General features: G+C 43.7%; 4 protein-coding genes across 4 annotated transcripts; 3 read left to right on the plus strand and 1 right to left on the minus strand.

Moving 5' to 3' along the window:
• Nucleotides 1-2,928: 2,928 nt before the first annotated feature.
• Nucleotides 2,929-14,564, minus strand: actr2a (actin related protein 2a). The gene is made up of 9 exons (XM_056372733.1): nucleotides 14,411-14,564; nucleotides 12,041-12,151; nucleotides 10,772-10,987; nucleotides 9,957-10,029; nucleotides 9,644-9,780; nucleotides 8,521-8,670; nucleotides 8,291-8,436; nucleotides 5,252-5,384; nucleotides 2,929-4,822 (listed from the first exon to the last, which is right to left on the minus strand). Exons 1-9 carry the CDS (start codon nucleotides 14,456-14,458, stop codon nucleotides 4,652-4,654), a joined length of 1,185 nt encoding a protein of 394 aa, XP_056228708.1. The 5' UTR covers nucleotides 14,459-14,564; the 3' UTR covers nucleotides 2,929-4,651.
• Nucleotides 14,565-16,321: 1,757 nt separating this feature from the next.
• LOC130166881 (E3 ubiquitin-protein ligase TRIM21-like) lies at nucleotides 16,322-17,911 on the plus strand. Its single transcript, XM_056372717.1, is given in 2 exon segments — nucleotides 16,322-16,512; nucleotides 16,514-17,911. Coding segments are annotated over 2 exon segments (1,533 nt in total). The 3' UTR covers nucleotides 17,856-17,911.
• A 2,020-nt stretch (nucleotides 17,912-19,931) lies between these two features.
• On the plus strand, nucleotides 19,932-23,116 carry LOC130166880 (E3 ubiquitin-protein ligase TRIM21-like). The gene is made up of 2 exons (XM_056372716.1): nucleotides 19,932-20,326; nucleotides 20,525-23,116. Exon 2 carries the CDS (start codon nucleotides 20,534-20,536, stop codon nucleotides 22,172-22,174), a length of 1,641 nt encoding a protein of 546 aa, XP_056228691.1. The 5' UTR covers nucleotides 19,932-20,326; nucleotides 20,525-20,533; the 3' UTR covers nucleotides 22,175-23,116.
• A 270-nt stretch (nucleotides 23,117-23,386) lies between these two features.
• Nucleotides 23,387-27,583, plus strand: LOC130166898 (ras-related protein Rab-1A). The gene is made up of 6 exons (XM_056372743.1): nucleotides 23,387-23,566; nucleotides 24,819-24,891; nucleotides 25,018-25,113; nucleotides 25,210-25,305; nucleotides 25,573-25,704; nucleotides 26,064-27,583. The coding sequence occupies exons 1-6, from the start codon at nucleotides 23,553-23,555 to the stop codon at nucleotides 26,259-26,261; spliced, it is 609 nt and encodes a 202-aa protein (XP_056228718.1). The 5' UTR covers nucleotides 23,387-23,552; the 3' UTR covers nucleotides 26,262-27,583.
• Nucleotides 27,584-27,817: the final 234 nt, after the last annotated feature.

Raw genomic sequence — 27,817 nt, forward strand, 5'->3', positions numbered from 1 at the left:
ACGTGGCACAAATCCTCCTTGATAAAACACGTTAGCTACTCAAAAATTCAAGATGGCCACCATTTCCAAGATGGCTGACATTTCTGGCAAGGAAATGTTTGCAATAAATTCACCAAATACTTTCCCATTAGAATGATCCAGGTGTAAAATCAAACATTTTAACAACATAGTAGGTGAATTTAGTTCAATGTCAAGGATGAAGTCCTCATAGTCAAAAATGTAGGATTCAATTGCAACATCATTGAAATCTGTCCAATGGGTAAAACTGGTGAAATATGTTTCCTATGCTGGAGATGGCGGCCATCTTGAAAGTGTCTAATAGAATTTTTCAAATTAATGGTCTAAGAGGGATAAACAATTTAGATCCTTGTATCCACATTTGAAAGATTATTATAGTTATCTGATGCACTGTTATCTCTGTTACTCCAGTAACAACAGGTCAGTCAGCCAATCAGAAGAGAGGAGCCTCTGAGCCTCTCTTCTGATTGGCTGACTGTTTTCTGAGTGATCCAATAAAAATACAGCAGATTTCAGGTAAAAACACTCAGAGAAACCAAATCCTGCAAGGTTTGGATGGTGGGTCCAGGTGGGCGGGGCTTGGTGACTGCTTTGTTGTGACATCACAAAGTTCCAGAAGTCCTGACGGCTGGTTTTAAGGCTCAGTTTCTGAATACAGGCTGTGTGCATTTCTCTGTGGACTGAGGCTTTGATACTTTCACAGTATTAATATAGAAGCTAGAGCTGATCTATAATCACACTACACATGGACACACACCTTTACACTGGAGGAGCTTTAACTGACAACGAAGTCAGAGCAGTTAGTGTGTTGGTGACAGTGTTACAGGAAAGTGCCTGATGCTTCCTCTTCATTATGTCCTTCTGTACATTTCAAATGACTGTGCAAAAAAATGCAAAGGTTGAATTCATTGATTTGTTTTTTTATATATAATTCACATTTTTACTGATGTAAAAAAACTATATATATATATATATATATATATATATATATTATATATATATATATATATATATATATATATATACACATGTATATGTGTATGTATCAAGTGTATGATGTACATTTTCAGTTCTATTTTTTTATTGTTTCTAATATGATGAACGTGAAAGAGACGATGAAACGTGAATAATACAAATACATCATCTGGAAACTAAAGGAAACGGCTGCACTGTGTCTGTCTGTGTGTGTGTGTGTGTGTGTGTGTGTGTGTGTGTCTGTGTGTGTGTGTGTCCAGGCTCTGGTGATTTGGTTGCACTCTAAAAAATTTGAGAGCAAAAGTTTCGAGATTGTGAAAGATTTTGTTGAATAACTTGAAATGACTCCACTAAATGTTGTTGTTATGACAACAAAACATAGGTGTTGTTGTTGTGTTGGTGCCACTGTAATTCTGTGATGCTACGGTGGCTCTGAGAGGTCAACACAATGGAACGCGTTGAAAACACTAAAAACAACAGGAAGTGTTTCCAGGGGACACAGAAAAGTGATGGAACTGTTCTCCAGACGTAAAGCAACATGTTTGTGACCGACAACAATCACATTATCACAATTTCTTATTTTCAGTGAAAATGAAAAAAATGATCATTCCAACTAAAATTGCGATAATCACAATATGTTTTTATCTCCTGGATCATATTATTGAACCGTGTTTTTGGAGGTTACTATGGCGAAAACATTAGTTCAAATCTTTCAGTTTCGGTTGATCAGACGTGTTTTTAGAGACACAGTCAAATTCATATTTAGTGAGTGAGAAAACAAGCTGTATTTTACAGTAGTATTTTTTATACTGTATTTAAAGGTCGTTAATTTGCACATTTGGTGGTTTTGAAATCCTGATCCAGACCGTGAGCTCAGACATGAGTAAATGATTTATTTAATAAATGATAAATTAGGTATTTGAAAGTTTAACAGGGTCATTGAACAACTTTAGTTAAAAAACACTGATTCATGAAGACAACACAAACAACGTTCAGAGGCTTCGCTCCTGGCTCCACGCCACTTCACCGTCTGTGCAGCTTCCTGAGAGCTGGGACGCCACAGGACACGAACCAGGATGTTACTGTGCTGCTATGACAACGGGGGGGGGGGGGCGACTGTATCCTGAGCCAGCTGCAGGGAAAGGCTGCTTCCCACAATACCTATGGACAAACAGAGGTCCTGTGTGTGTGTGTGTGTGTGTGTGTGTGTGTGTGTGTGTGTGTCATACCTGACAAAGTGACAGCAGGTCCTGACATCACACAAGCATCTGAAGGTCTTCAAAGATCTGGATTCAAGACTCAAAGGGAAAAACAGTTGTATTCCTTTAACGTCGTCATCTTCCTCAGCATGAAGCAAAGATGGCCGCTGACCCGTCCACTGGTCCAGGAGCCGGTCCAACACACCTGTCCAGAGTCCAAACCACATGACTCTGTTTTCACTGACTGAACTCAATGAAGAGAAAAAAGCAAACGCAAAAAAACATTCACCAAAATCAAACCACCCACAAGTCAGAGACCTGTTTCTGAGTGTGTGTGTGTGTTAGCATAGTTAGCATCTTTTCAGATCAATTAGCATAATTATCATGTTTTCAGAATGGTAAGAGTAGTTAGCATATTTATTTGTTTGTTTGTTAGCTTGTAACTGGCAGTGGCTGACAGTGTTAGCGGTTGTGCTAATGCTACCTCTTTCTCTGTTCTGACAAGGTTTCAGGTGTATTTAGCCCCGCCCCCGTCCCCACAAGTTGACAGGATTGGTTCCTGAGGTTTGTGACGTATGAAATCCTGAATCTGTTTATGAGACTGTGATTGGTTCACTGCAGCTCAAGGTGGAAACACTCAGTCATGGTGCTGATGATTATTTCATCATCATGTGTCTGTGTTATATAAAAACCTCACATGGACGTTAACGAGGTGAAACAGACATGAAGACACGGGTATAAATCACTTTGCTTTATTGAAATCAGCAGCTCTGCTATAAACAAACAGAAGCAGAAGAGCTGCACTTGGCACTTGACGACCGTGTTGTCGAGAGGAAATCAGACATTTATATTTTTATGTGGCTCCAATATACAACATGAGAACCTGGACAGAAACCACAAATACCAGCTTTTACATGGTCTCCATTTTACACACCAGGACCTTATTACAAATATCATCTCACTTACTCACACAACTCATCTTCATCCTCAGTCAGCGAAGAGGAGGAAGGAGGAGGAAAACCATCCCTAAAACTCATCAGCTGACGACGAGCCACTCCCTCCCTTCTCCAACATGTGACATTACTTCCTGTTTAGATATGTTTCAGTATTACACCTGACCCAGGATCAGCCACGCTTTCAAACTGTGAACCCTGACCCCAGATCAGCTGTTCGGGGCACAAAGCGTCACCGTGAACACGGGTCGGAAACAGCTGTTCAGTCAAGACAAGTAACAGACAAACGAAAACAGCCGGTCGCCAGAAAAGGAAAGAAACTGAAGTTAAAAAGAGAAATAAAAAGAAACAGATGAAGCTTCAGCAGAAACTGAGAGCGTGGTGCGTGGAGAGGAATGGCTGACACTGACCCAGGACCAGCACACGCCACAGTCCTGTAGTCCTGGACCGCCACAGAGTGGCTTTTACAATCTATAATCAGAAGAATGGGGCATGTTTTGTGAGGTCACTGTGACCTTGACCTTTGACCTTTGACCACCAAACTGTAACCAGTTCATCCTTAAGTCCAAGTGAACGTTTGACAGATTTAAAGAAGTTCCCTCCAAGTGTTGAGATATCAGGTTCACGACCACTCTGACTATCGCTGCCGCAGAGACATCCAAACAGTGACAGGAAATGACATCATCAAACGTCTCGTCAGATTCTGTTTACTGTCACAACTTAACATTGAACTGAATCAGCTGATCGATCGATGTGGCGCTAGGAAACAATCTGTTCAAACAGCAGGAGGCAGCGTGACAGACGTACTGTCACATGACCCGACAGGTCACATGACTTCATCCACTCAGGTCAGACTACAGACTGTAAGAGCTGCTCAGTGACTGCAGCATCTGGATACAGTGATGGGAGTGAGACCTGGATCAGGTCTGAGAGAGAGACCTGGTTGATCTGTTGGTCCAGGCTCCCTGCTTCAGAACCAGAACCAGAGAGTGAACCATGTCTGCCCCCTGCACCTGCAGCGCAGAGGTCACTCTACAAACATTATACGGGGGGGGGGGGACCTTCAGGGATCATCATCATGATCATCATCATCATGATCATCGTCACCTTGGAAACAGCCAGGAGAAATTATCATTGAACCACAGGTCATGAGGTCACAGTATTTAAAGGAACGGTTGAAAATCCACTCCACCAGGTGATGGTTAGCTTAGCTTAGCATAGAGACTGGAAACAGGGGCCTGGCCAGGCTAGCTGTTTCCCTATGTTTTCAGTCTTAATGCTAAGCTAAGCTAACAGGCTGCTGGCTGTAGCTTCGCACTGAACAGACATGTGAGAACGGTAATGAAGAATACACTGTTTTTGTGTGGTGGTGACCTCTGACCCTCCATGAGACTTCTTACCCCTCCTTCATCCCTCCTTCTCTCTTTGTTTTTAAAAGACTGTGTCCAGAAACACCCAGGTGAGTGATGTGTGGATCAGCTGAGTGTGGGGTGGGGTGGGGGTGGTTTATCTGACGGTGACTCCCAGCTTCTCCAGCACTCTCGTCCCTTTCTCCTGGTACTCCTCCCTGGTCATCCAGAAGTTGTCCTTGTCCTTCATGATGTCGGCGAGCACGGCGCCGCCCAGGAACACCATGTGTTTACGCCGGGGGGGGTCCTCTATCCTGATCTTGAATTTCTGCAGAGGAGAAGACGTGGAGAGAGGAGCGGGCGAGCGTTAACAGAGAACAGGAAGTGATAATAACGTGTCAAAGCCCCCGCCGCCCTCTGAGGACCCTGAAATAGACTGAAGACCATTGTCTTTTAATTACAGGCTGCAGGATTTCCCAGCAGAGCCACTTCCTGTCAGGGAGGGACGCACAAACTCTCACATGAAGAAGCAGTGACGCCTCCACTGATTCACCATCTGATACCAACATTTACTCACTTCAGTTCTGACACAACACATGGACAGAGAACGTTTGACTGGATGGAGCTTTAATATGTTTGAGGTCTGGAAACTGATATTTTGTGTAAGAATTCAGAAAGTTTAAACCCGCTTGTAACGCCAATGCTGCTCACACTAAGTAATTATCCTGGTAATACACAGTTCTGGTACTGGTCTTACCGACAGCTTGTCCACGTCTCCCTTCAGCACTCGCTCCAGGTACAGCTGTTTGAGCTCACGCTCCAGGCGCGACGGCAGGCCGGGGTACATGGTGGAGCCTCCGGACAGGACGATGTGCTTATAGAACTCAGCTCTGACCAGAGACAGAAGAGCAGAGCTTTAGTTTTCTCTGCTGAAAGATTTCTACAAATATCTTCAAAATCAAGACCAGGTCTGAACCTAGTATCTGTCTGGACCTCATCCTATTGTCATCTGGCCTAGTGTCAGCTGGTTTGAGTCTAGTGTCAGCTGATTTGAGTCTAGTGTCGGCTGGTTTGAGTCTATGGTCAGCTGGTTTGAGTCTAGTGTCGGCTGGTTTGAGTCTAGTGTCAGCTGGTTTGAGTCTAGTGTCAGCTGGTTTGAGTCTAGTGTCAGCTGGTTTGAGTCTAGTGTCAGCTGGTTTGAGTCTAGTGTCAGCTGGTTTCGGTCTAGTGTCAGCTGGTTTGAGTCTAGTGTCAGCTGGTTTCGGTCTAGTGTCAGCTGGTTTGAGTCTATTGTCGGCTGGTTTGAATGTAGTGTCAGCTGGTTTGAGTCTAGTGTCGGCTGGTTTGAATGTAGTGTCAGCTGGTTTGAGTCTAGTGTCGGCTGGTTTGAATCTAGTGTCAGCTGGTTTGAGTCTATTGTCGGCTGGTTTGAATGTAGTGTCAGCTGGTTTGAGTCTAGTGTCGGCTGGTTTGAATCTAGTGTCAGCTGGTTTGAGTCTAGTGTCAGCTGGTTTGAGTCTAGTGTCGGCTGGTTTGAGTCTATGATCAGCTGGTTTCCGCTGGTTTGAGTCTATGGTCAGCTGGTTTGAGTCTAGTGTCAGCTGGTTTGAGTCTAGTGTCAGCTGGTTTGAGTCTAGTGTCAGCTGGTTTGAGTCTAGTGTCAGCTGGTTTGAGTCTAGTGTCAGCTGGTTTGAGTCTATGGTCAGCTGGTTTGAGTCTAGTGTCGGCTGGTTTGAGTCTAGTGTCAGCTGGTTTGAGTCTAGTGTCAGCTGGTTTGAGTCTAGTGTCAGCTGGTTTCGGTCTAGTGTCAGCTGGTTTGAGTCTAGTGTCGGCTGGTTTGAGTCTAGAGTCAGCTGGTTTCAGTGTAGTGTCAGCTGGTTTCGGTCTAGTGTCAGCTGATTTGAGTCTAGTGTCAGCTGGTTTGAGTCTAGTGTCAGCTGGTTTCGGTCTAGTGTCAGCTGGTTTGAGTCTAGTGTCGGCTGGTTTGAGTCTAGGATCGGCTGGTTTGAGTCTATGATCAGCTGGTTTGAGTCTATGATCAGCTGGTTTGAGTCTAGTGTCGGCTGGTTTGAGTCTAGTGTCAGCTGGTTTGAGTCTAGTGTCAGCTGGTTTGAGTCTATGATCAGCTGGTTTGAGTCTAGTGTCAGCTGGTTTCGCTGGTTTGAGTCTAGTGTCAGCTGGTTTCGCTGGTTTGAGTCTAGTGTCAGCTGGTTTGAGTCTATGATCAGCTGGTTTGAGTCTAGTGTCGGCTGGTTTGAGTCTAGTGTCGGCTGGTTTGAGTCTAGTGTCGGCTGGTTTGAGTCTAGTGTCAGCTGGTTTGAATGTAGTGTCAGCTGGTTGAGTCTAGTGTCAGTGGTTTGAGTCTAGTGTCGGCTGGTTTGAGTCTAGTGTCAGCTGGTTTCGCTGGTTTGAGTCTAGTGTCGGCTGGTTTGAGTCTAGTGTCAGCTGGTTTGAGTCTTGTGTCAGCTGGTTTCGGTCTAGTGTCAGCTGGTTTGAGTCTAGTGTCGCTGGTTTGAGTCTAGTATCGGCTGGTTTGAGTCTAGTGTCAGCTGGTTTGAGTCTATGATCAGCTGGTTTGAGTCTAGTGTCGGCTGGTTTGAGTCTAGTGTCAGCTGGTTTGAGTCTAGTGTCAGCTGGTTTGAGTCTAGTGTCAGCTGGTTTGAGTCTAGTGTCAGCTGGTTTGAGTCTAGTGTCAGCTGGTTTGAGTCTAGGATCGGCTGGTTTGAGTCTAGTGTCAGCTGGTTTGAGTCTAGTGTCAGCTGGTTTGAGTCTATGATCAGCTGGTTTGAGTCTATGTCGGCTGGTTTGAGTCTAGTGTCAGCTGGTTTCGCTGGTTTGAGTCTAGTGTCGGCTGGTTTGAGTCTTGTGTCAGCTGGTTTGAGTCTTGTGTCAGCTGGTTTTGGTGTAGAGTCAGCTGGTTTGGTCTAGTGTCAGCTGGTTTCGCTGGTTTGAGTCTAGTGTCAGCTGGTTTCGCTGGTTTGAGTCTATGTCAGCTGGTTTCAGTGTAGTGTCAGCTGGTTTCGGTCTAGTGTCAGCTGGTTTGAGTCTAGTGTCAGCTGGTTTGAGTCTAGTGTCAGCTGGTTTCGCTGGTTTGAGTCTTGTGTCAGCTGGTTTCGCTGGTTTGAGTCTAGTGTCGGCTGGTTTGAGTCTAGAGTCAGCTGGTTTCAGTGTAGTGTCAGCTGGTTTCGGTCTAGTGTCAGCTGGTTTGAGTCTAGTGTCAGCTGGTTTCGCTGGTTTGAGTCTAGTGTCAGCTGGTTTCGGTCTAGTGTCAGCTGGTTTGAGTCTAGTGTCGGCTGGTTTGAGTCTAGAGTCAGCTGGTTTCAGTGTAGTGTCAGCTGGTTTCGGTCTAGTGTCAGCTGGTTTGAGTCTAGTGTCAGCTGGTTTGAGTCTAGTGTCAGCTGGTTTGAGTCTAGTGTCAGCTGGTTTGAGTCTAGTGTCAGCTGGTTTGAGTCTAGTGTCAGCTGGTTTCGCTGGTTTGAGTCTAGTGTCAGCTGGTTTTGGTGTAGAGTCAGCTGGTTTGAGTCTAGTGTCGGCTGGTTTGAATCTAGTGTCAGCTGGTTTGAGTCTAGTGTCGGCTGGTTTGAGTCTAGTGTCGGCTGGTTTGAGTCTAGTGTCAGCTGGTTTGAGTCTAGTGTCAGCTGGTTTGAGTCTAGTGTCGGCTGGTTTGAGTCTAGTGTCAGCTGGTTTCGGTGTAGAGTCAGCTGGTTTGAGTCTAGTGTCGGCTGGTTTGAATCTAGTGTCAGCTGGTTTGAGTCTAATGTCAGCTGGTTTCGGTCTAGCTGTCCTTCCTGCTCACCTGGTGTCGATATCCGCGGCCTGGATGGTGTTGAAGAGCAGCTCGGCCACGCCCACCCCCTCCACGTTGATGAGGTGGGGCTGAAACAGAGCCTCTGGGGCTTCGAACCTCTCCCCTCCCACCTTGATCACCCTGCCATCCGGTAGCTGAGGACACAAACAGAACGGCTGCTGTCTCATCCTCAGTGAGGTAACACACACGTTGGAGGTTTTCAACACCACCTGACTGACCGTGTACGACTCCACCAGCACCGTCGTCTCCAGCGCCAGCTTCTGCTCCTGTTCGATGTTGTAACCCACGTAACACAGCTTCTCCTTCATCATCCTCACCGTCTCAAAGTCGGCCGAGTGGTTGAAGGCGTAGCCTCGCAGCAGCAGCAGCTGGTGGACAGAGACAAGAACAAACAGCAGCACCTGCGTCAGGTAACATTTCCCACCTGATGCTCATCATGCTGAAACAAGAAAATGAGGAATCTGATTTCTTTATTTTATTTATCCATCTCTACCAGAAGCAGAAAGAACAAGGTGCTGACCACAAACCACAGAGGCTGTGGATCATTTGCTATTTAATGACGCCCTCTTGTGGCAAAAACATGTCAGTGCTCAGTCACCACCAAAACCTTCAACAGTTTAAAGCTGCAGCACATTTTAACATCTATCGGTAATACAGCTGCTTCTTTTTATCATACTGAGTACAGTCAGTTATTTATTCATGAGTTGAATATTTATGGTATTTCCCATGTTGTTTTGTTACTGTCCTGATTATTATAGTTACAGTATAGTATTTGTTTTTACACCTTTCTTTCTCTTAATGAGAACAGTTGTCTTCTTTCTTCACTTGTGTTCTTTGTCGTGTTATTTCTGTGTTCCTTTAACGTCTACTCTGTGCTTTTTAAATTTAAATAAAAGTTTATTGAATTTAATGAATAGTTTCTTGACATTAAACAACAGAACTTTTCAGACTCTACCTTCTGTTTGTAAAATAATTTCACATCAACTTGATTCATGTGTTTCACTATGAAAGTAAAGTGAACTAATATGTTTCATGGGTCTGGAATAAACCGTTACTTTAATCATCGTTTAATCTGCTGATGATTGTTCAGATTACAACATTATGCCGAGTTCAGGTGTCTGTCTATCCAGCTGTTCACATCAGTGTCAAACAGCAGAGGGTGTTTGACAACGAAAACTAGTTTTCTGTCAATCGACCATCAATCACTATATGGCTAAAAGTTTATGGACATCCCAGCATTAAACCCATATGGTCTAATTTTACATCATGAAAAGTTCAACAATCCCACAATGCAGCAGTGAGGGAGGAGTGAAGATGATCCAGATGTTGTGCAGCTGGTACCTTGATGAGGTAGCGTGTTATGTCCCTCCCCGCAATGTCGAGGCGTCGGGTCAGGTGGGGGAGGGAGAAGCCCTCGTACACCGGACAGATGTGGGTGACACCGTCGCCGGAGTCGACCACCACACCGGTCAGAAGTCCTGAAACAACGACATGAAAAACAGCGTGATCATGTCGTACAAACGTGAATCATCAGAGTGACGCTCAGAGTCGGAGCTGAAACCTAACGACACCCTGTTGAGTGTGAAGCTAAACTCTGCACATGGTTTTCTTTTTTAACAACAGCAAACACACAGCGATCACAAAACAAGCGCACCTTGAGCGTAGAGGGTGAGGACGGCCTGGATGGCAATGTAAACTCCTGTGAACTGGTACGTTTCAAACATCACCTGGCGACAGACAGAAACACAAAGACAAAGACTTTTTCATCTCCACACAGGAGGAAACCTGAAACCTCAGTCAGACTCAGACTCAGAGTCCGAGTCCGAGTCCGAGTCCGAGTCACAGTCAGAGTCCGAGTCAGAGTCAGAGTCACAGTCAGAGTCCGAGTCCGAGTCCGAGTCACAGTCCGAGTCACAGTCCGAGTCTGAGTCACAGTCAGAGTCCGAGTCCGAGTCACAGTCAGAGTCCGAGTCCGAGTCACAGTCAGAGTCCGAGTCCGAGTCCGAGTCACAGTCCGAGTCCGAGTCCGAGTCCGAGTCACAGTCAGAGTCCGAGTCCGAGTCCGAGTCACAGTCCGAGTCACAGTCCGAGTCTGAGTCACAGTCAGAGTCCGAGTCCGAGTCACAGTCAGAGTCAGACTCAAATTAGAGTCTAACCCAAAATTAACTCAAAGAATTAAAGAAAGAGAGAGAGAGGTCTCTTCTCCTTCGGATCAGGAACAGTGACGATGCATCATGTCTAAATGGAGCTGGTGCTAAAATGTGCGGGAGAACTTTTATTAACAAACAAAATAATAGTTGAGCAGAACTGAAATCTTTGCAGCTTATTGATACTCGGTCTTTAATAATGTAACCCTGCAGTCTGTCCCCCCCCCCGTACTTCCTGTCTGTTCCCACTTTTGTCAAATTAAAAGCCTCCACATGCCAAAATAAAAAGGTCAGGAAAGCTACATGTGATGTGAACACTGACCTCGATGATCTTCTCTCTGTTCTTGGTGGGGTTCATGGGCGGCTCCGTCAGCAGGATCTTACAGCTGCGGGAGTCGATGTTGAGCTTCTCCGGGCCGAAGGTGTAGTCCCACAGGTGCTTCATGTCGTCCCAGTTCCTGACGATGCCGTTCTCCATGGGGTAGTTCACCTCCAGCATGGAGCGCAGCTCGCTGGCCTCGTCCCCCACCATCAGGTCCTGTGAGAGGTCAAAGGTCAACGGGTCGGCAGGCGGGGAGAGACGCAAAAGTGTGAAATGGGATACACCTCCTGTGTCCCAAGTGGGCGTGATCAGGGTCGCTTGTTTTTATCTCCTATTTTATAGCTGATCAAATCAGTCTAATAAACAGTTCAATAATAATAACAGTAATAGTTTGATTAAGCAAAGAAACACAAGTTTGATTTCATTTGAATTCCTGGCGTCACGTTTACGTCGCTCTGAACTTCTGGTCTTAAATAAAGTAAAATTTCTCCTGGTTTGTCTGGAAAACGGGATTTAATGTGAGACATTATGTTGGGGGGGGGGGGGGGGGGGGGGGGGGAGACATGTGACACTGTTACAGGAAATGATTGTCAACGTCTTTAACTCAGTGGATGTTTGACCAGCAGCTGGTCTCACAGAGACTGGTCAGACTGGTCAGACTGGTCAGACTGGTCTGTGTGTTGGTCCAGATCAGTCTGATGTCAGTCACACTGTTTCACTAAAACAGACTGACTCATTTCAAGACAAAAACATCACACACCTTACCTCCAGGCTCTCAGGTGTAACCAACGTTACAACGGTAAGAATCAATGACACCTGCGCTGACCAGCAGCACCAATAACAAACAGGAAAACACGGCTCATACTGGGGTTTGTTAACGTTGTTATGGAGCAAAGAGAAGAGAAACACTTTTTAGAGACTGCAGATATTTTACTTTTCATTATTTTAGTTTTCACTGAATTTTCTAAATAAAACTTCCTGTAACACAAACATGTTCTCTGAGGGTAAACGGAGTTCAGAGGTTGGATGTGTTTTTTTTTTTTTATATTGAAAAAAGTCTTAATTTACCCAGAATTCATTGCACCACAGTCCTTCTTAAGACAGCCAAGAACTAAAGTGTCTGTGCAGCAGTTGAATTCAGACTCAGCAGCAGGTTTTCTACGTCGTGCTGTGATCTCTGAGCTGATCTGACACGTCCAGAGAAGACGCTCTGGGTGTCGCAGCAGCACGTTGGGAAACAAACACCATGAATGAAAACAGGTGGATTACCTTGATCTCAATGTTGCCAACTTTAGCCGTGGAGCGGATGATCGGCCGGCCGACCAGCGCAGGGAAGATGTGCTCGGGGAAGTTGGAGCCTGCATAGCCACATTTTACAAACTGGGAGGAGAGTGAAAAAAAAGGAAAAAAGGTGTTAGAATATTTAAAATAACATGGTGGAACAGACACATATCATCAACAACTTAAAATATGATCATATCAACAAACAATAAAAGAATAATCACCATCCTCAGGTAAAGACTGAAGGTCATACATCAACAGTTTATAACATCTGAAGAAAGGCCCACTTTAATGTCTTACTGTGCAGCTGGACTCACTTCTATTCATTTCCAAAATCAACTAAATATGTCATTTGCCCAAACTTTAGCAAACAGTTGTATCCTGGCCCAGTACAGGCCTGACGTCTGCACGTCCATCTGTGGGACAGACGTCAGTAAACAGTCAGATGGTTGATGACTGTGACGCTCGTGTATTAGAGATACAGAAACACAGAGAGCAGCAGATCAATACACAGCTGTTCTGAGGGATAAAACATGTATCTCCTGATGGGAAGGGTCTCATATAGGATGACAGTGTCACCATCATCATCATCATCATCATCATCATCATCATCATCATCATCTACACACCACATGAGGGAATAAGTTCAGAGAATCAATGACAGGGAGCAGTGAAGCCGTTCTGGAGACCCCTGAGATATATATATATATATATATATCTCAGGGGTCTCCAAAACAAACCAGATGAATAAGATCATTTAACAAGTCATCAGATATCAATATCCAAAACATGTGAAACTCACATCAGACAAAAATCTGAGTGAGTCTGAGTTCAGTCACACCAGAACACACAGACATGAAAACACCACTGTAAATAAACCAGAGAAGAAGAAGCTCCTCAGTCAGTGATGTCAGTTCATAAATGGTACATAACAAACAGGAAGTTCAAATAGATAATTCACTTATTCTCTAAAATGTAAACAGAGATGGACTAAAAAAAAACCAAGCTCAAGTTGAAGCGCACAGATCAACTCACTGTATCCATGGCAACTTATTTCCTGTTTGTTGGAAAAGTTTAGTTTATATCTGTTCTGTTATTAGAAGAGTTGATCTGATGTAAACAAATGAGACCACATACACACACACACACACACACACACACACTTATACACAGTTTTTTCCCCAGTTTTTATTGAACATTCCACTGTGTGTCTCCGTGTGTGTGTGTCTCCGTGTGTGTGTTCACACTTTCCCATTAACTTCAAGTGAATATTGGTCTTTTGGACCCCACTACACACACACACACACACAAACACATACATACATATATATATATATATGTGTGTGTGTGTGTGTATATATATATATATATATATATATATATATACACACACACACATATGTGAATGTGTGCACATAGAAGTATCCCCTGTGTTTATTCTGAGTCAAACAGACTGTGATCATTTATAAAAGTCTTGTGCTGAACACAAACGTCGGTTCACACCTGAGTCAGAAATCATACAAGTTTCCTTATATGGAGAAACTACCTCAACTTCCGCAATCAGAGCCTCGCGCCTGCGCAGTGCTTCAGCCCCGGTGTTACTGTTCATTTTAACTCATCTAACATGTTAAAAAGCTCCAGAGGCCTGAACACAGTCTACCGACATGTTCCCGAACCGGTGTGTGACCGGACACCGAGTCTCTGACCGGAGTGATGCTCCGGTTTAACGAGGGCGGGGCCGGTCTGCTGCTGAGTTAACACAGCAAGCTGAACACACACAAAGACAACAAACTGTGACTTCGACCTGTCGATTAATCGATGTCTCTTGTCCTTCCAGCTCGACTCTGAATATTTAATAAAATATTTAATAAACAGCTGAGGACACGAAGCTAGCTGCCGGGGCTAACGTGACCTGGGAATGTAACGTTGCTAACACAGGTTCAACCGGTTTAAATCACTTAATTAAAACTTTAGGGACTCATTAATCTTCCGGTGCTTTACTGCTGTGTTTTCCCGGGCTGTCGTTGAGTTCAGTTTAAGGTGCAGCAGCTACCTGTCCGTGCAGACCGTTACTCTAAGCGGAGTTAGCTGTTAGCTGCCCGGCTAACCAACACTCTGGTTAAACGGCAGAGTGGTAAACATACACTACAGGTGTGTGTTTGTGTGTGTGTTTCTCCAGGTGTGTGTATCGGCAGGTGTGTGATGACTCAGGTGAATCCAGCTGACGAGACACATTCCTCTCACAACCCACCCAGACGAGCTAACGCGTTAGCCTGTTAGCTTCCTGCCACTTCCTGTTTCCACTTCTCCCCCGTTTTCTTATCAAACCAACACCGGCCCGCTCGCTCTCACACTCACCCCGGTTCCGTTGTCACAAACCACGACTTTTCTCCCGTGACTGTCCATGTTGTTGTGTTTTAATCCCCGGAATCCAGCGGCAGCCTCCTCCTCCTGCACACACCGTCAAGCTAACCGACACACCGGAACGCACCTACCAGTTCAGGTGTAAATCCTTCAGAATAAAAGTCTGGGTAAAGAACTGTTCTACAATAATAAGACAGAAATATGCACTTGTTCATCAAATGTATGCAGTCATACCATAAAGATATAGAGAGTAAAATGAGATTTAGAAATAGATAAATTCATACCATGTTTTCTCTTTACCCTAAAACTGCAACAACTGCACTGCCACTGCCACGTGGGGGCAGTGCAACACAACACTGACGATTTACTTTCACCTGATGAGGTCGTTCAGGTGAATGTGTCAGGAAATAGTTGCCACAGTTGTTTACATTACACATGTATGTTTACATTCCTTTTGTTTTTGTTACAATTATTATTATTCAATGGGTAAAATAAAGAATGGGCGTTAATATTTTCTGCTGTATTAAAACACCTGTCAATTAGTGTCTGGTATTATGAAATCTGATGGTGTAGTTACTCTTTTGTAAAATTATATTTAAAATCACTCATTGTGTCTGTTATGGTCATGAGAACAGGCTCATATCTTGTTTCTGTGTTTTTGCCAGGACACAAAGTGGTGATTATATTAAAATCAAGATTATATTGATGCTAAACTGAACTTTGACTGCTGATAAAACTACAGCAGTGAACTGTGGTTCATAAAAGCTAGATGTCTTTGGTGCTCCTCAAATATTAAATGTAATAGTTTTGAAAATGTGCCAAAATGATGTCACTATAGTTTTAAACCAGAGGCCAGAAAACTGAAAGTTTGTTAGAATGACAGCTGCGAGTGAGACGACTGTTTCTGTTTCTGTCTGAGGAAAAAACAAGGAAAAGTCCATCAAAACTTTCTCAGCAACACAACACAGTTTGGCAAACACTGGTGAGTACAGCTGATCTGAGCAACAGCTCTCTTCACTTTCTTGCTGTGTTTAAAATCCATTCTTTAATAGACTTAACTAACTACTCTACTAAACACTCAGTTGTCAGTTTATTTGGAACGCTGATCTAAAACCAAGTCAGTCTAATCCAACAGTCCTGAAGTAAATCTTCTTTCATGCAGGTTCTAATGTTCAGTTTTTATGAAACTTTTTTTGAGATGTGTTGATTCTTTAGTTTCAACACAAGCTGAACATTAGAACCTTTGTGAGGGTAGAAGTGTCCCTAATAAACTGCCAACTGAGTGTATTTAACAGCCTGCAATAAGGTAATGCACTCATCAAATGGTCCCAGTTACAATACAGTAACTGTTGGGAAACAAAATAAAATGTCTGGGAATATGTTTGGTCACAGATGGGGAATAATTATTATCTAGTAAATTACAATTAAGTGTGACTGTTTTTTTATTAACAGGACATGAAATAATTACAAAACACGAATACTGGGTTGGCTTTTCTAACTATGAGGATCTTACCGTGTTGGAAAAACAAATATTATGGTAGAAATTATGTAACTTGCTTTTCTGGACAGCCTAACTCATAGTGACCCAACAGTCCTTTGGATTGGTGACAATGTTGTACAGAGTACTTTAACATGAATAGAAGCATGACAGGAGTTGGATCAACGAATCAGGCCTAGATTCATTTCTGAATGTAAGATTTTATATTTTTCTTTCTTAAATAAACCGCATTTTGACCTACTCCCCTGGACTGCTTCCATTTGAAAATAATTTATGCCCCATATTTACAAATCACTTACAACTTTTTTGTGGGCTGTTGGGTGAAGCATTTCTACAAATAAGTAAGAATTCTGGAATTACAATTATGTTTTTAATCATTTTCACTTTCACTCTCTCAGTGTGTAGACATGGCTTCTGCAAACGGTCTGCTATCTGAAGATCAGTTCCTATGCTGTATCTGTCTGGATGTGTTCACTGATCCAGTCACTACACCATGTGGACACAACTTCTGTACAAACTGCATCACTACACACTGGAACACTAATGTCCCATGTCAGTGTCCATGTGTAACAAGGTTTTTAACAAAAACCTCTCCTGACAAAACCAGCCCTGAAAAGACATCAGCTGATCGACCCTGTGGAGAACCTGGAAGACAGGATGTGTAAGAAGCACGATAAACCTCTGGAGCTGTTCTGTCAGACCGACCAGACATGTGTCTGCATGCTCTGCTCTGTTTTAGACCACAAGACACATGAGTTTGTTCCTCTGAAAGAAGAATATGAAGGAAAGAAGGCAGAGCTGGAGAAGACAGAGGCTGAAATTCAGCAAATGATCCAGAAGAGACGAGTGAAGATTCAGGAGATCAAACACTCAGTCAAGATCAGTAAAGATGATGCAGACAGAGAGAAAGCAGAAGGTGTTCAGGTCTTCACTGCTCTGAAGGAGTCTGTTGACAGAGGCCTGAACCAGCTCATAAAGGAGATCCAAGACAAACAGAAAACCACAGAGAAACAGGCTGAAGACTTCATCACAGAGCTGGAACAGGAAATCTCTGAGCTGATGAAGAGAAGCACTGAGGTGGAGCAGCTCTCACTCTCTGAAGACCACCTCCACCTCCTCCAAAGCTTCCCATCCCTGAAAGCTGCTCCACCCACCAAGGACTGGACAGAGGTCAGAGTCCGTCCACCATCATATGAGGGGACTGTGGTGAGAGCTGTGGCTCAGCTGGAGGAGACGCTCAGTGAAGAGATGAAGAAGCTGTTTGAGGCTGAGCTGAAGAGGGTCCAGCAGTATGCAGAGGATGTGACTCTTGATCCTGATACAGCACATCACTGGCTCATCCTGTCTGATGGTGGAAAACAAGTACATGATAGTGATGTGAAAAAAAATCTTCCAGACAATCCAGACAGGTTTTCTTATTGTGTTTTTATCTTAGGAAAGCAGAGTTTCTCTTCAGGCAGATTTTACTTTGAGGTTCAGGTTAAAGGAAAGACTAAGTGGACATTAGGAGTGGCCAGAGAGTCGATCAACAGGAAGGGAGACATCACACTGAGACCTAAATATGGCTACTCAACGATATGGTTGAGAAATGGAAATAAGTACAAAGCTCTTGCTGACCCCCCAGTCCGTCTCTCTCGGAAGTCTCAGCCTGAGAAGGTGGGGGTGTTTGTGGATCATGAGGAGGGTCTGGTCTCCTTTTATGACGTAGCTGCTGCAGCTCTCATCTACTCCTTTACTGGCTGCTCCTTCACTCAGAAACTCTACCCATTCTTCAGTCCCTGTAATAATGACGGTGGTGAAAACTCTGCTCCTCTGATCATCTGTCCGTCTAAATTGCCATATCGTTTTCATTATAAATCATTGCCAACAGTGAATATACATATTCACCCAAAGAAGAAACGTGCTCTCAAATCCGAAACCCAAGTGCATGGTTTTCACTGAAAATCTGTGGGGGCAAATACAAGAAATAAAACATTAACTTTTAAGTCAAATGAGCAAAGCAGCAAGCAGATATTTTGGCAGGTGAAAATCATAGTCAAATGTAAATGGTAAATGCACAACAGCCATGTTCAAGTTGACAAAAACAAGTCAAGTCATTTTCAATTGGTATAGCCCCATATCACAACAAAAGTTATCTTAAAGCACGTGAAAAACACTACCGTATCGAACACTATGCCATTAAGAACATAATGTACACAGTGTTCTTCATGTAAGCATAATAATGGAAGTATCCGAATTAAGACCGATGACTTTATATAAAAATGGACGACCCGCCTCCCATTCCTCCCCGGGGGAGACAGATTTCAAAGTAGTGATCAGAGGTGTGGAGCCATGATATAAAGGTCCATAAGCCTGACGGCCTCAATCTCAAGTCAATCCGCTGTCAATCATGAAGTCACACCCCCTTTTATTACCATAAAATAATTAGTTAAAATGACACGTATCAGAAAAATGACCATTTGAACTTACATCATTGTGATAAAAAATACTACCCAAAATGCCAGAAACCACATTTGGGAAAATGTTACTTGATGTGTACTTTGATTTGTCAGTTTGGTCCATATCCCAACTGCTAACATGGAGGGGGCAGGGTTAATGATCTATTTACACAGCCAGATACCAGGAGACAACTGAAATGTTTTGGCGTTATTTTTAGGGAGCTGTCATGTCATCTGCCTTTATATAATCATAGACTCAGTGAAACTATATGCCTAGGATGGCAGTGAATCAGACACATGACAACAAACCAAACAATGACGAACTGATTATTTTTCAAAGGAAGAGTGTGTCACTGTGATTCATGGGAACAAACATATTCAGTGGTTATGTACAGTGTAAACATGTTTTAATCAGAAGATGATTAATAAGGTCACTTTTATTTAATGCATGTTGGAGTTTTCATTTTACTTGTCTCTTTACTGCTTCAGTGCCCCCCCCCCCCCCCCAACCCCCCAATATTGATTCATCAACCTCTTCAGTGCTGTGACACCCAGTGATGTATCCATCATGACAAACATGTGAGGAGAAACCCTGAGCCCACACAACTTCAAAATTCATTCAATGTCCCAAAGTTTATTTGTAAAAACAGAAAGTGTGTGACTGGGTTTTTAGGTAAATGTTTCCACAGTGACGTTCACTTTATCTAGACTTGTTTCAGTTTGATGTGATGATGCAGCCATAACAGTCCTGGTGTTCTGAGCTGAAATATTTCACTCAGTGTGTCACGAAGCTTCAGAGTTAAAACATGAACAGAGAGAGTACAACATGAGTCACAGGTAAAAAGGGGGATTTTTCTTTAATTGTGAGGAAACTTTGGGTGAACACATGAATTTACTGGTGTCAGTTACACTCTGCAATGTAGTAATAAGGTAACAGGGTTTTTAGTGTATAAATGACTGGGCTTTGGATTAAGTTTTACTGATACACAGTTGTTGTAGTTTGGATTTAAGATGTTTCTCAGCTGGCATGTAAGTTATTTGGCTGTGGGTCTGATTCTATTGATCTCTATATATTAATAGTGATGATGTGTTTTTCTAGCTTTTATTGTGGTAACATTTATTTTGTAAACCAGAGAGAATGGTTTACTCAAGTGAAACTGGCATAACGACAGTGTTTCCTGTTCAAACTTTAAATACACTGTATGAATTTAAGCTTTAATAAACTTAAAAAAAGAAGTGTCTTGGTCTGTGTTTGTTCCTCAGTCTGGTCCTTAGATCCAGCCTCTTGATTCGTTATCCACCGTGGTCGTCTGAGCTGCAGGAGGAAGCAGCTACACTCTGACAAACACATCATATTACTATTGATCGATTTCAGATCTATTATTGTTCTGTTTTAGAGTCAATACACCAATGTGATTTCTAATGATCAATATCCAGAATCAGTGAAGTGAATGAAACTACTCTGCTGTTCAGTTTCACTGCAGTTAAATCCTGAGCAGAAGAAGAAAGTGTTTGTGGCAGTGTTTTATTTTGAAAGAGGAGTCTTCACCTCAGAGTGTCTGAGGTTTGTAGCAGTCAGATGTGTTTCCCTCTGTGTCCAGCAGAGGTCAGCATGACAGCACATCAGAGAGAGGAGAGGTTTATTCTTGTTAGTGAAAAGTGTTCAGAGTGATAAACTCACACTGCAGAGAAAAGCTGATGAAATAAGTGAGAAGTTTCTGATCTTCTGTCAAATGTCTGTCACTATAATCATGTCTGAGCCTGAAGCAGGAAACAAACCCTGACAAACAGAGCTGCAGTGAGAGGTGGAGCAACAGTAGGAACAGGTAAACTGCAACGTCACATTCCTGAAATGAAACTGAAAGTTAGTGAGAGCGACAGCAGAGCTGCAGTCGAGACAAATCTCTGTGTTTCTGTCTAAAGAAAAATTAAATAGAGTTGATCAGGATTTCCTCAACAACTGCTCAGATCCTGGTGAGTACAGCTGATCATATTCACTGTGTTTCAACAAGCAGCTTTAACACAAACTGAGAGGTGTAATCAAACAGGAAGCTCCATCCTTTTCATTTTGTTCTGACTCATGTCAGATAAACTCCAGTGAAGTGAAATTAAAGTATAGAATTCAACATTATTGTTTTTCTTAATTGCTCACTTTCACTTTCCCTCTCTCAGTGTGTCGACATGTCTGCTGCCAGCAACCTGAGATCTGAAGATCAGTTCCTGTGCTCCATCTGTCTGGATGTGTTCACTGATCCAGTCACTACATCATGTGGACACAACTTCTGTAAGAACTGCATCAATGAACACTGGGACATTAATGTCCCATGTCAGTGTCCCATGTGTTACAAAGTTTTCAACACAAAACCTGAGCTTCACATCAACACTTTCATCTCTGAGATGGTTGCTCAGTTCAAACTTGAAGCTCAACAGAAAACCAGCAGCAGCAGCTCAGAGCAACAAGTTTCCAAACCAGTAGAAGTTCCCTGTGACGTCTGCACTGGAACCAAACTGAAGGCCCTGAAGTCCTGCCTGGTGTGTCTGACCTCCTACTGTGAGACTCACCTGGAGCCTCACCTGACAGTGTCAGGCCTGAAAAGACATCAGCTGATCGACCCTGTGGAGAACCTGGAAGACAGGATGTGTACGAAGCACGATAAAGCTCTGGAGCTGTTCTGTCAGACCGACCAGACATGTGTCTGCATGCTCTGCTCTGTTTTAGACCACAAGACACATGAGTTTGTTCCTCTGAAAGAAGAATATGAAGGAAAGAAGGCAGAGCTGGAGAAGACAGAGGCTGAAATTCAGCAAATGATCCAGAAGAGACGACTGAAGATTCAGGAGATCAAACGGCTAGTCAACTTCAGCAAAGAAAAAGCAGACGGTGAAATAGGAGAAGGTGTTCGGGTCTTCACTGCTCTGGTGGAGTCTGTCCAGAGAAGCTTGAATAATCTCATTGACCAGATTGAAGACAAACAGAAAACCACAGAGAAACAGGCTGAAGACTTCATCACAGAGCTGGAACAGGAAATCTCTGAGCTGATGAAGAGAAGCACTGAGGTGGAGCAGCTCTCACTCTCTGAAGACCACCTCCACCTCCTCCAAAGCTTCCCATCCCTGAAAGCTGCTCCACCCACCAAGGACTGGACAGAGGTCAGAGTCCATTTCCCATCATATGTCGGGACTGTGGTGAGAGCTGTGGCTCAGCTGGAGAAGACGCTCAGTGAAGAGATGAAGAAGGTGACTGTGACTGAGCTGAAGAGAATTCAGCGATATGCATTCACTGTGACATTTGATCCTGATACAGCACATCCTGAACTCATCCTGTCTGATGATGGAAAACAAGTAAATCATAGTGATGTGAGGAAAAATCTCCCAAACAACCGAGAGAGATTTTCTGATTGTCTCTGTGTCTTAGGAAAGCAGAGTTTCTCTTCAGGCAAAATTTACTACAAAGTTCAGGTTAAAGGAAAAACTGACTGGGATTTAGGAGTGGTCAGAGAGTCGATCAACAGGAAGGGATTCATCACATTGAGCCCTGCGGATGGTAATTGGACGATATGTTTGAGAAATGGAAATGAGTACAAAGCTCTTGATGAGCCTGCAGTCCGTCTCTCTCTGAAGTCTCAGCCTGAGAAGGTGGGGGTGTTTGTGGATTATGAGGAAGGTCTGGTCTTCTTCTATGACGTAGCTGCTGCAGCTCTCATCTACTCCTTTACTGGCTGCTCCTTCACTGAGAAACTCTATTTGTATTTTGGTCCTTGTCCTAATGGTGGTGGTAAAAACTCCGCCCCTATGATCATCACACCAATCAACCGCACTTAATAGACCAGTTATTAACTGTGTATGAACACAACTTGTGTTAAGTGCTAAGAATATATTAATTGGTAATTCTCAGTGTAATTTGTCTTTATTGATTCTTTTTTGATTGATTTAGTTGTTTTTTGTTATGATAATATGTTTACCTTGCATTTATCCCACTGTTTCTCCATGTTGATTGTTGTGGGACCCACTAATGTGTCAGGAAATGAGTTAAAATGTGTAAAATGGCAGATATTTTGAAAACCTCAGCTGTGTGTGAAGGTGTACACCTTGATATGATCAGGTTCTAGGTTCTCACAGGAGCAACAATCCATTAAAGGTGTTGAGGTTACAAGTATAAACTGTACATACAATAATGACATTACTAATATCAAATTCCCAAATGTATTGATTTAAATGTCCATTAATCAGTATTCTAAAGCTTTTTAGCTCCTTGCTTTGGTCTATGGCACATTTTACTGTTTCAGCTGTTTTCTTTAAAATCATGTCTGGGGTAGATGGTCAGTCTGATTGTGATAAACAATATAAACAACATTATTTTAAAATTATTCTAATTTTAATGCATAAGAGAATATAAACAAGTTAATTTGGGAATATTTTGTTAACATTATAATATATTTGCCTGTTCTGTTCATCATAAGTAATAAAATAGATCAATTTTGCCTATTTTGACTCAAGATATGTGCTATGCAAAACAAAATTCAATAACAGTTGTTTGATAAATATTATTAAAACAATAAATATTGTAAAACAATGCATATGTCCAGAATACTATGCTTATTGAGACAAAAATCAAAAGTTAATTAATGAAATTTAATGTGTTTTTAATTTGTTGTAACCATCCCCAATGAATGATATGTCATATGTAATCATCTTTAATTGGTGGGTAATTAGCTACAGATGTAAGTTTAATATGTAAAAGTTTGGTTTGGGTCTCAGAGTAACTGAGAGAAATGTAAGAAGATTTGCAACCGTCCTCAGTCACCTCTAAATAAAGTAGTTAAAGTTAGTGCAGCCTAAATGCAACATTAATGCAGCAGTAACATTAATACACAAACATCATATAATATATTATTATTATTATTATTATTATTATTAATAATAATAAAGTATTAGATAACTGATTTAATTACCCAGACGCTGTGTGAACGCCCATTGCTGCAAGACTTCACTACCCATGATTCCTGTCCTCTGGTATTTCCGGGTAGGTAGCGCTGACAGCCATATTTGATTCGATTATGCTGTTGTGGCTGCGACAACCAGTTTAACCAGTTCTCAACAAAAACGGTGTTTTTTCTCCAGAACGAGGCGGATTCCAGCTTCAGCCGTGACCCGCTCCTCCCGCTCTTCCGCTACGACACTTTACCACCTGTAGTCAACGATGAATCCCGAATAGTAAGTGGGGCTTTTCATGTCGGTTGTGAGGGGTCCGGCTGAGCTGTCAGCTTAGCTTGGGGCAGCTAAGCTAAGCTAGGCTAACGTTAGCCGTCCGGGCGGACCGGTACAAGATGCACGTCAGCTGCTTTGTCTCCGGTGCTCGGTTAGCGGCAGCCTGTCGCGCTGATGTTCGCCGTCAAACTTGACTCTGTCGGTGTTTTCTGATCAATAAATCACCGATTATTGCGACCGTTTGTTGGTGTTTGCTCCCGAGTTTGTGTTCGCTCACAGACGGCAAGTTCACTGTATGTAGCGTCAGAAGCTAGGAGGCTAACTACGTAGCAAAGCCCGAGGCTCCAGCCGTAGAGGTAGCTGATCGGTCAGAGTCGTGTAGCGGCGGGACACGTCCCTGTCGGTGACCGTGACGCTAACCGAGATGTGTGAACCGACCGGGGACGTTTACCGGTGAATTCAGCGTCATTTATCCGCCGTTAACAGGAAGCTGCTGCTCCCGGTGTGGAGTTAGGTAATGATGTTCTGTGGTGTTACTACACCACACTTCTCCATCACCGACCGAACTGCCGATTAATGTTTCGATTAACCGACCAAACAGCAGTGAAAATGGCCCTGACTGACCTGTTCAGACACCCCCCCCCCTCCCCCACCACCCTGAAAAACAAACAAACAAACAGTCACTTCCATCAAAGCTGCTGATTAGTTTGGCCTGTTAATTGGAGTAAAAAGGCACATGAAGACCAATCAGCTGATCAACCAATCAACAGATTAATTGATAAAACGAAAACAATCAGAGATAAATGATATAAAACTGAAATAAATATTCAGTTTCTTATTAAATGTCATAAGTACTAGTAATGCTGCAGATTTATTTATTGTAAACTGACTACTTAAGTTAAAGTTGTCAATTTTCATAACAATATTCATCCCCCCCCCCCAAAAAAAAAGACCCCCTACCGGAGAAACCTCAGAAACTGATGAATTCTTTTTTCTCTTCTTGTCAATTATCCAAATAGCTGCTGATGAAATGTTTAAACATTTCTACATGATTAACCTGCATGTTGTAACGGCAACAAGGTTACAACTAACTAATATTTTATTGATTAGTTTCCGAAGTATGTTCTGACAAGTTTATTAATTAGTCGAGAGAATTTAAAAAAAAAAAAGAAGGAAATGTTCAGTTTGAGAAGCTGAAGCCGGAGGTCATGTGACTGGTGGTTGAGTGTTGTGACAGTTCTCCCTCCTCTGTCCTCAGTGATTATTTATTCAAACTGCTCCTGATCGGTGACTCTGGTGTCGGGAAGTCGTGTCTCCTCCTCCGGTTTGCAGTAAGTGTCTGTTTTTCTCTGATGGTTGATAACGCTGCAGGTGTCACACCTGCCACCCAGACCCACCTGTGTGCGTGTGTGTGTGTGTGTGTGTGTGTGTGTGTGTGTGTGTGTGTTCTGACCTAGGATGACACATACACAGAGAGCTACATCAGCACCATCGGTGTGGACTTCAAGATCAGGACCATCGAGCTGGACGGGAAGACCATAAAGCTCCAGATTGTAAGGAGGGGGCGGAGTCACGGCGGCGTGAACAGATTAGTGGTGATGGTGTGTTAGTGTCAGTGTGGACTCACCAGCTGTTCTTTCCCTCCACAGTGGGACACGGCCGGACAGGAACGCTTCCGCACCATCACGTCCAGTTACTACAGAGGAGCTCACGGCATCATCGTGGTTTATGATGTCACAGATCAGGTCAGCACTCACAACCTCAACCTGCTTTACAGCAGTAAAATTCTACTGTTTCCATGGAGATTGTTTGTTTGCTGCCATAGCGGAGAACATCTCACCTGTATCGTCTCACTAAGCTGCCAGAAGAAAGAAAACCAGACTGGTCAGAGTTAACGTGTGTGTGTGTGTGTGTCTGTGTCTGTGTGTGTGTGTGTGTGTGTCTGTCTGTCTGTCTGTCTGTCTGTCTGTCTGTGTGTGTGTGTGTGTGTGTGTGTGTGTGTGTGTCCTCAGGAGTCCTTCAATAACGTCAAACAGTGGCTGCAGGAGATCGACCGCTACGCCAGCGAGAACGTCAACAAGCTGCTCGTCGGCAACAAGTGTGACCTCACAACGAAGAAGGTGGTGGATTACACCACAGCTAAGGTGAGTGTTCACACTGCAACATGTCAGGTCACAGGTCACACAGGTGTCACACATCACGCAGGTCACACAAGTCACACAGGTCACACAGGTCACATGACACAGGTGTCACACGTCACACATCAGGCAGGTCACATCACACAGGTCACGGGGGGGGGGTTAATTAATATGTAATTAATCAACTGATAAGGACTCATGTGCATAATCCATGTTCTGGATTCGGGTCCTTGAGAGGCCTCAGAACTGAAACTGAACAGCCACACCTTGAGGTCTATTTAGCAACAGTTCTGGTGCTTTCAGTCTCATCTCACAGTCTTCCTCAGCAGCAGTTTCACTCATCGCGCTCCTGTTTCCTCCTCCAGGAATTCGCCGACAACCTGGGGATCCCCTTCCTGGAGACTAGCGCCAAGAGCGCCACCAACGTGGAGCAAGCCTTCATGACCATGGCGGCCGAGATCAAGAAAAGGATGGGCCCCGGGGCCACAGCCGGCGCCGCCGAGAAGTCCAACGTCAAGATCCAGAGCAAGCCAGTCAACACCTCGTCCGGAGGCTGTTGCTGAGACCCCACCCCACCCCCCAACCCCACCCAAAAACCGCCACGACCTGAATCCACCCCCGAGCCCACAATGTCTCAATGTTAACACGCTCCACATGGAAAGACGACCAGAGGGAGGGAGGGGGAGGGGGAGGGGGGGAGGGAGGGAGAGACAGGAAGAGACAGGAGGAAGACTTTGAGTGGACCGGTTTGTAATTGTGTGTGCAGCTACAACACCAGACCCCCCCACCCCCCCGACCCTTTCTAAGTCAGCAATAGGATGGTCAGCCCCCTCCCCCAGAACACACCAGGTGTTTCTTCTTCTTCTTCTTTTATCCAAACACACTCACACTGGAACAACGTGACGCCATTTTAACAGCGTGACGTTAACCAGCACACAGCTGATTCGCTCTGTTTGTCAAAGCGCCACTTTTCTAAAACAAAGTAATCAGGAAGTAGCCCCCCCCCGCCCCGCTGTGGACCGCAGCATGAATCTCCTCAGACTTAATACGAATTGTTCAGACTTCAAATGAAGCACATGCTTAGACCATCATCATGCATGTTCGACCCGATCACACGCTTCCCTCCGTGCTACTCTCATGACGCCACGAGCGGCTTCCCGCCAGGAAACGCTCCGGTAACGCCGCCTGCTCCGACTTCACGCCGTCGCCCCTAGAAACCATGTGCCAGTGCCTTTGTGGCAGGAGATCTCCGTGACGTCACGCCTCCGGTGCTGGTGTGTTGTCGGCGTTCTCCCCTCATGTGCCCACAGTGGTGAAAGACGCCGCCGTGTTAACATTCCTGTAAATATCCGTGTTGGGCTGCGTGTGCGCCGCTGGTGTTCGTCATACTATAAGCATGTGCTACATTGGGAGACGTGACGTCAGCCGTGTGTTTTCCTCTGCTAATGTTTCTCAACCAACAGCACAACCACGACAGGAGAAAGCTCCACCCCCCACCCCCCACCCCCCGCTCCAGAATAATCTATAAACTGTATATATTTATACATAAATGTAAGAAGTGATTTGCAGATTGTAGAGAAGCAAGTGAAGCGAATGATCCATAGCTGGAGTCAGTAATATCTCGGCACGTGATTTGTGGCTGCGGACATAACATTTTTGTGGCACAATGTCTACTATTAAAACAATGAAGGAGATCTTTGATAACTGTTGGTCCTCGTGGTGTTTTTCTTTCCACCTTCGTCTCATAAGCCGAGAGGAATGATGACCTTTGACCTACATCTCTCAGGCCGCTCAGTGTTTTCAGGAGACGTTAAAAAGCTCTGATTTCAACTTCCTCTAAAACATTTCAAACATTCTCAAATCAAATAAACAGCATAAGAACACATTTGTGATTTTTCTTTTTTTAAAGGTTTTTAATGGAAAACTTTTAATAGTTTTTGTATTTTGGGATTTTTTTAAACATACATTTTTCTTAAGTTTAGGATTTATTTTAAAATGTTTTAGAAAATATTAAATAAAATAATAAAACTTGGGATTTAAAAAAATACTTTTTGATAACATTTCATGTTTATAAGAAGCAATCAGTTCTTTTTTGTTCATTTAAAGGTCCCATATTTTA

The sequence above is a fragment of the Seriola aureovittata genome, chromosome 3 (genome assembly GCF_021018895.1).
Source record: "Seriola aureovittata isolate HTS-2021-v1 ecotype China chromosome 3, ASM2101889v1, whole genome shotgun sequence".
Taxonomy (NCBI): Eukaryota; Metazoa; Chordata; class Actinopteri; order Carangiformes; family Carangidae; genus Seriola; species Seriola aureovittata.

Bases quoted from the DNA above. Each gene is read 5' to 3' on its own strand.
- actr2a (XM_056372733.1), bottom strand. From the start codon at position 14,458: ATGGACAGTCACGGGAGAAAAGTCGTGGTTTGTGACAACGGAACCGGG. The intron at 12,152-14,410 runs GTGAGTGTGAGA...CTCTCCTCCCAG, and splicing joins TTTGTGACAACGGAACCGGG to TTTGTAAAATGTGGCTATGC. The intron at 4,823-5,251 runs GTAAGACCAGTA...TCTCCTCTGCAG, and splicing joins GAGACGTGGACAAGCTGTCG to AAATTCAAGATCAGGATAGA.
- LOC130166880 (XM_056372716.1), top strand. From the start codon at position 20,534: ATGTCTGCTGCCAGCAACCTGAGATCTGAAGATCAGTTCCTGTGCTCC.
- LOC130166898 (XM_056372743.1), top strand. The intron at 24,892-25,017 runs GTAAGTGTCTGT...GTTCTGACCTAG, and splicing joins GTCTCCTCCTCCGGTTTGCA to GATGACACATACACAGAGAG. The intron at 25,705-26,063 runs GTGAGTGTTCAC...TTCCTCCTCCAG, and splicing joins TGGATTACACCACAGCTAAG to GAATTCGCCGACAACCTGGG.